General features: G+C 43.2%; 1 protein-coding gene across 3 annotated transcripts; it reads right to left on the bottom strand.

Annotated features, from left to right (window-relative positions):
* Positions 1-968: 968 nt before the first annotated feature.
* CHAMP1 (chromosome alignment maintaining phosphoprotein 1) lies at positions 969-10,166 on the bottom strand. 3 transcript variants are annotated; one of them, XM_027558083.1, is made up of 3 exons: positions 9,987-10,166; positions 6,776-6,896; positions 969-4,415 (listed from the first exon to the last, which is right to left on the bottom strand). In XM_027558083.1, the coding sequence occupies exon 3, from the start codon at positions 4,375-4,377 to the stop codon at positions 1,963-1,965; it is 2,415 nt and encodes an 804-aa protein (XP_027413884.1). In that variant the 5' UTR covers positions 4,378-4,415; positions 6,776-6,896; positions 9,987-10,166; the 3' UTR covers positions 969-1,962. The 3 variants fall into 3 exon arrangements, with proteins under 3 accessions (XP_027413884.1, XP_027413886.1, XP_027413885.1); XM_027558085.1 differs by lacking the exon at positions 9,987-10,166 and adding an exon at positions 9,892-9,967; XM_027558084.1 differs by lacking the exon at positions 9,987-10,166 and adding an exon at positions 9,309-9,495.
* Positions 10,167-10,484: the final 318 nt, after the last annotated feature.

Genomic DNA, 10,484 nt, shown 5'->3' with positions numbered 1-10,484 from the left:
GCAGACATAGAGGACTCTCTGAGAAGACTGCACCAAAAGATATGACTCCAAAGAACCTGTTGCATGCTGTTACATGCTCAGACATGGTTGTTTTGATTGCAGGCTTCAAAACAGTTTCTGGGCACTGGAGGCCCCTTGTTTTTCTACTCATAATTTTAATCAAGTCAGCATATTAAAGACAGCTGTATCCAAGACACCTTCCCCCACCTGCCTGTTGGCATCATGTCTAGGAGTCAACTCCACAACTCACAAGCTTGTTGTTAAGCTGCCCAGTGCAAACCAGCAATCCCACCAAGCAGTGCCTTCCCTGCCAGACCATGTTCTCTGAAATGACAGGTCTGGAGCTGCTTGTTTGATGGAATTCAAGTGCATAAGCCAATATCTCATTTCTGGCTACAAATCAGAATCCTTACGACAATAAATGCTCCCTATTGTTTAAATGAAGCAGTCAGGACTGACCACCACCAGGATTAAGTGCCCTTTAATAGGCTAGCGTGGATTGATGAGAATTTTCATACAAAGCCTCATGAAGCTAGGACTCGTGCATCCTTGGTTTCCACTTTCATGGATTCAACCAATCATGGATCAAAAATATTCGAAAAAATTTCCAGAAAGTTCCATAAAGCAAAACTTGAATTTGCCACTTGCTGATAACTATTTACAATGCACTTACATTGTGTTAGGCACTCTAAGTTATCTAGAGATGATTTAAAGTATGGGAGGACGTGCGCAGGTTAAACACAAACATTACATGCTTTTAAGAGACTTGAGCATCCATGGATTTTGGTATCTGCAGGGTGTCATGGAACTAATTCCCTGTGGGCACCAAGGGATGACCGTACAGTCCCTGAACCTACCTGACCACCCTGAGAAAAAGGAGCTTAGAAAGTGCTGCTCCAGATATGAAAATCAGTGTGAAAACAAGTGGAAACTGGAAATAATTACACAAAAGAAAACACATAGGAAGATGTTGCTAACATGAAAGCCTTTGTTTTTAATTTGGTTGATACACATTTGACAAAATATTTTAGAATAAAACAATCCATAAACAGGCACCAAATACTTACAGTAACAACTGTGAAAAACACAGAACTGACGTATTTCTTAAACAGTAATGTTTATTTATAAAACTTTTTGTGGTGAATCTGGAAGACTTTCAGTTCTGCTCATGACCTTGGTCTGAAGCCCCAAAAGATGGTGCGTAAGGCCCAGGAGGAGGTGCAACCCGTACCACATTTGGCGAGTAAGGACCACCTGTGGGTATGAGCCCACAGGGAAGGGGAGGGCCAGAGCCGGGGTAGGGTACAGAATGGAAGACCCCAAAGGAATCAACTAAGGACAAGACCTAAAATCACACCCGTTTCTGTTTCCTACAGGAGAAGACTGCAAACTATATTTTAAACTGACTCAATTTCCCCTCTTTTAGCAGAAAATCGGCAACCCTGAGACTCCAAACTTCCATGACATAAAAGCTAATAAACACCTAAAAGTGGTTCAAGATTAATAAACTAATATTTTATGACCAAATAGAAACTTTAAAATAATTTTTATGATCTGAAAACACACTTAAGAGAACAAAACTTCTCAGAATTTTCATGCCTAATTTCCATTGTCCAAAATTAGTTGCACAAAAAAGATTTAACTAGACATTTCCAACTGGGTACGACTTAGTCTTGTTATACAGAACACCTACCTCTTCGTATTACTCAAATATACTAAAGAAATTAGAGAAATTTTACCCATATGGAATATACAATATGCATTTATTGACTTATACAACAGCCACATAAACAAGAGACCAAGAAAAAAATAACACTTATTCTTTGTAACACCACTGAGACAAACACAGTACACCACAAACATCAGCATCTACTGGCCCAGCTAGGCTTTCTAACCGATACTTTCAACAAATGGGTTCAATAGACAACTCTGTAGAGCACATATCCACATCATGTTTAAAGATCAAATTTGCTGCTCCTCCAGTGGAGGTTCCAGAGCTTCCATCAGCTTTTTATTTGCTTCCTCATTATGCCGGCTTTGACAATGAGTTAAATGTTTCTTAAAGCCCCTTGGAAAATTTGATTCAAAATTACAACGTGGACATTTAAGCAAACTTTGCCCATGAGCAGCTACATGATTTTTAAGGAGAGATTCTAAAAGAAAAGCTTTTCCACAAATTGTACATTTGTAAGGACTATGGACATTATGCTTGTTAACCAAATGATGCAAAACAGCACCTTTTTTCATAGCACGACAGCAACAAATTTTGCAATAATACTTTCCTTTTCCACGCTTCATGTATTTTGCAATCTCTTCTTCAGAGATAAAAGCCTCTTTTTCTTCAGTAAACTGCAATACATTTTTGGACTGCTCTGGACTAGTAATGTCCATTTTGTTCTCTTTACTAAAATCAATAGATTCCACATCAACCTGCTCTTGGTCACTGCTGGATTCTTGGCCCTTACCATCTACTGCATCCAAATCTGCTTTGATACACTCACTGCCACTAAGCTCAGCGTCAGAGTTCTCTTGGTTGTCTTTCTTGAGCTTCTTTGAGGAAGGAAATAAAGTGTCTTCCAAGAGTTTCTTAGGTGTAGCCATTAGTTCTTCCTGAACTAAAACATCACACTTTTGATCATCAATGGCATCTGCCTGTGGTTCATCACCAAGCTCAACTACCTTCTGAGACTCCGAGAAGATGGCAGACTTTGGAAGTTCAGGGAAAAGGGCATGCTTCCGGGGCTCTGGAAAAAGAGCACGTTTTCGTGGTTCAGGAGAAGCAGGAGGGGCGGTTTTGGTAGGCTCAGAAAACAGGGAAGGCTTTCTAGGCTCAGTACTGACAGAGAGAACAGGCTTCCAGATATCAGAGGCTGCTTTTGGGGACTCAGATGGCCCAGAAGGACCTGGTTTCCGTATCTCAGGGAAGACAGGTTTCTGAGGTTCGATGAAAAAGGAAGACTTCCAGAGATCAGGGGAACCACCACGGGAACTTTTCTGGGACTCAGGATAATCAACTGAAGCAGGAGATGTTTTCCGCTGATCAGGAGAAAACTTCCAAATCTCTGGAGACCCTGAGGGCTTTCTGAGCTCTGGAGATCCTGCTGGACTCCGGATCTCTGGGGACAGTGTTGGGCCAGGTTTGCGAAGCTCAGGAGACTCTGGAGGAACTGTCTTCCAGTGTTCAGGTGACAAGGTGGTAGCGGTCTTTCGCAGCTCTGGTGGGCCAGACTTCCAGGACTCAGGAGACGCAGGAGGAGATTTCCAGGAACCAGACGAGACTGATGAAGACTTCCAGGAGGCGGAGGACACAGATGGAGTCGGTTTCCAAGGTCCAGGAGACACAGATGGAGCAGGTTTAGCTGGCTTCCAAGGTCCTGATGCTGCTGACGGACTGGATTTCCAAGACCTGGGGGATCCAGGTGGCCCTGGCTTCCAAGAGCCTGGTGACACAGATGGGGCTGGCCTCCGAGGCTCTGAGGAGACAGCAGAGAACAGCTTCCAAGGTTCAGGAGACACTGATGGGGACAGCTTCCTCGGCTCAGGGGAGACAGTCTGGGCTGGCTTCCGAGACTCCGGAGATGCAGTTGGGGACGGTCCCCAAGGTTCTGGGGAGGCAGCTAGTACTGGTGACTCGGGGGATGGGGCGGAAGGCGGCACCAATGTTTCTGGGAAATGGGAGTGTTTCTGGGGTTTGGGATTAGTCAGAGTGGCCTTTATTGGCTCAGGAGACACAGGAGCAAGTTTCTGTGGTTCTGGAGAAGGAACAGGGACTAGTTTCTGAGATTCAGAAACAAGAGGGGCTGGTTTTGGAAGTTCAGGAGAAGAGACAGGGGCCGGTTTTGGAGGCTCAGGAGAAGGAAGAGAAGGTGTCTGTGGCTCAGGAGAAACAACAGGGCCAGGCTTCTGAGAGTCCAGGGAAGGAAGAGGAGCTGGTTCTGGTGATTCTGGAGACGCAACTGGGCCAAGTTTCTGTGTTTCTATAGAAAGGGCAGGGGCAGGCTTCAGGAGTTCTGCTGAACTGGAGGCTGTTTTCTGGTGTTCAGGAAGAGGGGGACTTTTCACAGGTTCTCCTTCTTTGTTGAACTGATTTTTTGGTTTCTCATTCCATTTCTCTGCAGCAGAATGTTTAGACGTGATGTGATAGTATACATTAGAGTACATCTTGCTGGTGAAAAAGCATTTATGGCAGTGAAACAGCTTTGCACTTTTCTGGTAAAATATCATTTTACCTAACCCACCGGCATCCATTTCATCACAAAATTCTGGATGGATGGTACCCATGTGGATTTGTACATTTTCATAATCTGTGCCTCTAAAATTGCAGTGGTCACACTCCAAACGTGCCGACGTCTTACGAAGTTCCTGGAATACTTCCATTTTTCTAACATACACGATTATATTCTTTAAAAACAGTGCTGCAACAAAGGAGAAATAAATGAATGATTTTCAGGGATCATAATTTGAATGAAATGCTATTTCTAGTCCATTCTATACTTGAAAAATTTTAAGTCTAGAATGGCACATGCATTTATTATAAATATCTCTATAAAGACTGTGAAGAGAAGGGGAAAATATAACTAATTTTTTTAACCGAGTCCCAGGAACTCTGCTATTTTTACATATATCGTCTCATTTAATCCTAACAATATGACTCCAATATTATTTTCATCTACAGATGACGAACCTAATGTTCAAAGTCAATTACCCAGGTTATAAGACTGTCAGGAACCCAAGCCTGATTCCAGAATTATCTACTGCATGTGCCTTACACTTTAATACCCTGAATCAACAAGCTGTTAGCACACAAAGGCTGAGTAAATGTCAAAGTTAAAGCTAGGCTATTCAGGCAGAGCAAGAAACTTTAGACCCACTTTACAAAGTGCTTGTTAAACTAAATCTAACTGTGAAAAGACAACTTTAAAAAAAAAAGACAACTTATCTTGTAATGCTTTATCCATCCTAATGTATTTTTATCCATTCATTTAATGAATTAATTATTTTGTGCCCTATGCTCTTCTAGGTGTTTGGGTTTTAGGGGTGTCTTACAATGTGGTACTTATATCAGTTGAGAAGATACGAATGTGGAAGACAACACAGAGAAGGCTCTCAGCAGAGACCTTAAAGGCTGTGAGGGGGTTTGCCAAAACAGCAATTCAGATGGAGGACACCCTTGAGGCAACTTGTTTGCCAGAAAACAGGACTTTTAAACTTTTAAGCTAATCTTCTTAGGCAGTAAAAGTTAAGAAAAACTCACTACTCATACATGCGGACAAGACATTCACAGTATCACTTCCCAGGGGTTGTCACTGTACTTACGTATCACTAAAGAGAAGTTCTATGTTTACAAAAGGGCACGAATACATTCTATACAAATGAGGTATTAAACATATTTTTCTGCAATGAGCTTCCATTTAAAGAAGAGAAGTCTGTGGCTCAGGAGAAACAACAGGGCCAGATCGCAAGGAAGTGAGAGGAACGTGTTTTGGTGACTCTGAGAGCAACTGGACCAAGTTTCTATTTCTACAGTAAGCGCACATACAGGCTTCTGCTGAATTAGAAGGCATTTCCTAGGGTATCTTTACACACAGGCTAAGCACTGAAATTCCTTATACAGATCTTTGAATGTGAGGGTATTTTTGTAGGGGAAATTCCTAGAAATGTTTCGAAGGCTATTTGCAACTGAAACTAATGTTTCACCAAACTCTCAAAAACCTGCAGCACTATTACATACCTTACATACCAAGTGCGTCTATGTGAGGGATAATTCAAGAATTCCCAACTCCCTCATCACCAGAGGATCATTACACTTCAAACCCTTGCTACTCCTTAGGTGAAAACTGACATCTCACTATTGTTTTAACGTTCTTTAATGAGAAAGACTGAGTATCCTCCCTTTTTATCAGCCACGTGTATATCTTTTTTCTAGGATGTACTTTATGCATTTTTTTAATTATTTGTAAATAGTCTTTGTATATAAAAGAAGTCAGTCATTTTATAGAAACTACCCTCTCAATTTACCATTTGTCTCTTGACTTTGACTTTTTTTTCCCCCTAAACTACATATTGGGTTGGCCAAAAAGTTCATTCAGGTTTTCCGTAACATATCATGGGAAAATCCAAAAGAACTTTTTGACCAATTGGTTTACACAAAAATTAAAAATTTAAAACTGTTTCTCTTATGACTGTTTTAAATTATGCCTTCTCAAATACTTTTTTAATAACTCAGTATTTTTCCTATGATAATGGTAACTTCATTCTCTTCTTACATATTTGTATCTTTAATTCTCTGGTATCCAGCCTGTTTTTGACCCCAAATGGATAGTTTTCATCTCAACATTGATTACACATGTAATCAACGACATATAATGTTCTTTTCCTGAGATGCAGCATTCTATTTAGCAATTACTAAGTTTTGTGATTCTATTCTGGACTCTATTCTATTCTCCACCAGTTATATCAGGTATGCCCTTCTTAGCATGGATCCAACAACTGCTAAACCAGATTCTGTAACTAACACAATTAATACATGTTCATATACCACTATCAATATGGGTATGTATGCTTTTAACGTTTTCCCTTAAAAACTCTAAGCACTTTTTAAAAATGCACTCATCATAAAATATTCGCTTATATGTTAGAAAGTGAAAAATGTTAAAAGCACACAAAAATATATGCAAAGCAATGCTACTAGAATATTACGGTATAGATTCAGGACAAATACTTTTAGAACAAGGAAGAAATACAGTACACCATGTTTTTTCATTAGCAGACTTACCAGTTGTCTTAGAAAAATTCTTTAAAATGGTCTTCAAAGGGCAGGCAAGTGTACATGGCTTTTTGACTAGACCACAGAAAACAATGTATAGTACATGAAGGACAGAGATGAGAAGTTGAACCTGAAAAAAAACAAAAGGAAGAGTAACCAAAATTACTTCACTGTGAAAATCTGTGCCCTCTATAATTCTGATAATTTCTCACTATCCTGCCCCTTCCAACAGCAACAGGGGTCCAATCCAAAGCCTAGACATTAAGTTTAATAAAATGACACCAAAGATTACGGTAGCTAATATCCACGACATCGCCCTCGTTGAGTTTCAATTTAATGATCCACTATGAAATTATATACACAGAGCAAAATCCTAGGCTGGATAAATCACAAGCTAGAATCAAGACTGCCAAAGAAATATCAACCACCTCAGATATACAGATGATACTACTCTAATGGCAGAAAGCAAAGAGGAACTAAAGAGTTTCTTGATGAGGGTGAAAGAGAAGAGTGAAAAAACTGGCCTGACAACATTCAAAAAACTCAACATTCAAAAAACTAAGATCATGACATCCAGTCCCATCACTTCATGGTAAATGGAGAAAAGGTGAAAGCTGTGACAGATTTTATTTTCTTGGGCAGCAAAATCACTGCGGATGGTGAATGCAGCCATTAAAGTATTAGGCTGATGAAAAAGTGTGGTTTTGCATTGTTAAACTTTGCTGTTTGATATTGGAATACATTCTTAAATAAATGTGGTCACGATATACGTCATTTTAACATGCATTTCTCACTTTATGGCTTCTTTTTGCTAATGACATTACTTGCTGTTTATTTTAGACTAGGAAAATGATGTTAGATAAAAGGCAAATTCAAGTGGTTTTTTTATTCGAGTTCAAAATGGCTCATAAAGTGCACCAGAGACGATTCACAGTATCAGCAATGCATTTGGTCCAGAATCTGCTAACGAAAGTAGAGTGCAGTGGTAGTTCAAGAAGTTTTACCAAGGAGACAAGAGCCTTGAAGATGAGGAGTGCAGTGGCTTGCCACCAAAGTTGACAATGATCAATTGAGACGATCATCAAACCTGATCCTCTTACAACTACATGAGAAGTTGCCAGAAAACTCAACATCAACCATTCTACAGTTGTTCAGAATTTGAAGCAAATGGGAAAGGTAAAAAGGCTTGATAAGTGGCCAGCTCATCAGCTGAACACACACACACACACACACACACAAAATCATCCTTTTGAAGTGTTGTCTTCTCTTATTCTATGCAACAATGATTCATTTCTCCATCAGATTATGATGTGAAACAAAAAGTAGATTTTATACAACAACCAACGATGACAAGCTCAGTGCTTGGACTGAGAAGAAGCTCCAAAGCACTTCTCAAAGCTAAACTTGCACCAAAAAAAGGTCATGGTCATCGTCTGGTGGTTTGCTGCCCGTCTGATCCACTACAGCTTTCTGAATCCCGGCAAAATCATGACACCAGAGACGTATGCTCAGCAAATCCATGAGATACACCCTGAACTGCAACACCTGCAGCTGGCGCCGGTCAACAGAAAGGGCCCAATTCTTCCCCACAACAACATCCAACCACATGTCACACAACCAACACTTCAGAAGTGGAATGACCTGGGCTAGGAAGTTTTGCCTCATCCATCATATTCACCTGACCTCTCTCCAACAGACTACCGCTTTCTTCAAGCATCTCAACAACTTTTTGCAGGGAAAATGCTTCCACAACCAGCAGGAGGCAAAAATGCTTGCCAAGAATTCGCTGAATCCTGAAGCATGGATTTTTATGCTACAGGAATAAGCAAACTTTACAGGTAAGGAAATTGAAACCTAGACATTAATAACTTACTCAAGGTCAGGCAAATAGCATCTGATGAAGGACCACAATAATGTTCTGCTATCTATCCAGGTTCTTTCTCAAATACCACTTTAAAAATTAATAAACCATTCAACTTACCATTTTTAAATGCATAATCTAGTGGCATTAAGTACATTCACAATGTTGTATGGCCGTTTCCATTATCCATTTCCAAAATCATCACAAACAGAAATTCTATACCCATTCAACAATTCCCTCTTTGAGAGGAATCATAAAATATTGGGGGTTTTGTGCCGGGCTTTTCCTACTTAGCATGTATACACTGAAGCATGCATCATAATTTCATTCCAAGGATATGCAGCAGCCCACTGTATACACCACAATTTTTTCCCCACTCATCCGTTGACAGTCATGTAGATTGTTACCTCCTTTGGCTATTATGGTTGAACAAAGACTGTGCTGCACTTAGTCACTCAGTCGTGTCTGACTCCTTGCCACCCCAGGGACTGCAGCCCACCAGGCTCCAAGCAAGAATACTGGAGTGGGTTGCGATGCCCTCCTCCAGGGGATCTTCCCAACCCAGGAATCGAACCCAGGTCTCCCGTATTGCAGCCAGGTTTTTTCCTCACTGAGCCACCAGAGAAGCCCTCTTCTTGGCTACTCTGAATAAGGCTGCTATGGACACTGGTGTACAAGTACCTGGGTCTCTGCTTTCAATTCTTTGGAATTTATACCTAAGAGGGGAACTGCTGGTAACTTCAAATGGTAATTTCTAAACCATTTTCCATAGCTGATAGCCGCATCATTTCACTTCCCAGACAGCAAAGCAGGACTGTTCCAATTTCTCCAGGTCCTCATCAACACTTCAGAATCTTTTTTTTTTTTTTTTTTTTTTACCAATATTAGCGAGTGTGAAGCGGTATCGCATACTGGTTTCCATTTTCACAACGCTGATAGCTAAGAGTCATCCTTCGACGTGCTCTGGGACCATGTGCACATCTCCTCCGGAGAAATACCCACTGAAGTCCTTTGCCCACTTTTAAACGGCCTTTTGTTGCTGAGTTATCAGATACACGCCACCCCACTCCACGGGTTGCCCCCTGACTTCCAAGCGGCATTAATGACAAAGCCCACGCAGCCGAGGGGCAGAAAAAACCGCCTCCAGAACCAGGAGCTCGTGGGCCCGGGTTCCGTCGCCCCAGTGCGGTTTGAAACAAAACGTTTCCGACCTCGGGCGGGATGACGCACGGCTCCCGCCCCAAGGCCCGCGGCCCCACCCGACCTGCGGCGGCGCCTGGGGCCCTCGTCGGCGGCAGGCCCAAGCCTCCTCCGGGCAGCGGTCCGGGGACGGCCCTCCCCGCCCGCCGCGCTCCTCACCAGCGGGCCGCGGCCGGCATCCGGGCCGGAAAGGAGGGGGAAGCTCGCGGTCCCGGCGGCTCCGCCAAGGCCTGGGGCGCGGCGGCCTCCCGAATGGCGGCGAGGCGCAGGCGCGGGCTCCGGGCGCGCGAACGTGCGCGCGGCCCCAGGACGGGCGGGCGCGCGCTCACACGACTTTGGCGCCGCGCCCCCCGCGCAGACCAATCAGATCGCTGGTCTCAGGCGCCCAGTGCGGAGCGCGGCGGCCCCCGGCAGCCCTCCCGCGCCCGGAAGTGACGGGCCTCCAGCCCCTGCCGCGCCCCTCCCTTCCCCGAAGGGAAACGGCGGTGCGGCCGGTCTCCCTTCCACGCACTAACACTAACCCTTTGTGCTTCCCGCGGGGTCGAGCGCCCGGCTGCTGAGTCCTGGGTTTATGTCTGCCTTTGGCCGAGTTCTTTCCCGTTGACAGCTCCTGAGTGCCCGGCCGCGACGGAGCTCCGCGAGGAGGACGGCGTCTGG

Source organism: Bos indicus x Bos taurus, chromosome 12, assembly GCF_003369695.1.
Source record: "Bos indicus x Bos taurus breed Angus x Brahman F1 hybrid chromosome 12, Bos_hybrid_MaternalHap_v2.0, whole genome shotgun sequence".
NCBI lineage: Eukaryota > Metazoa > Chordata > Mammalia > Artiodactyla > Bovidae > Bos > Bos indicus x Bos taurus.
This window is presented reverse-complemented; position numbering and strand designations above follow the sequence as displayed.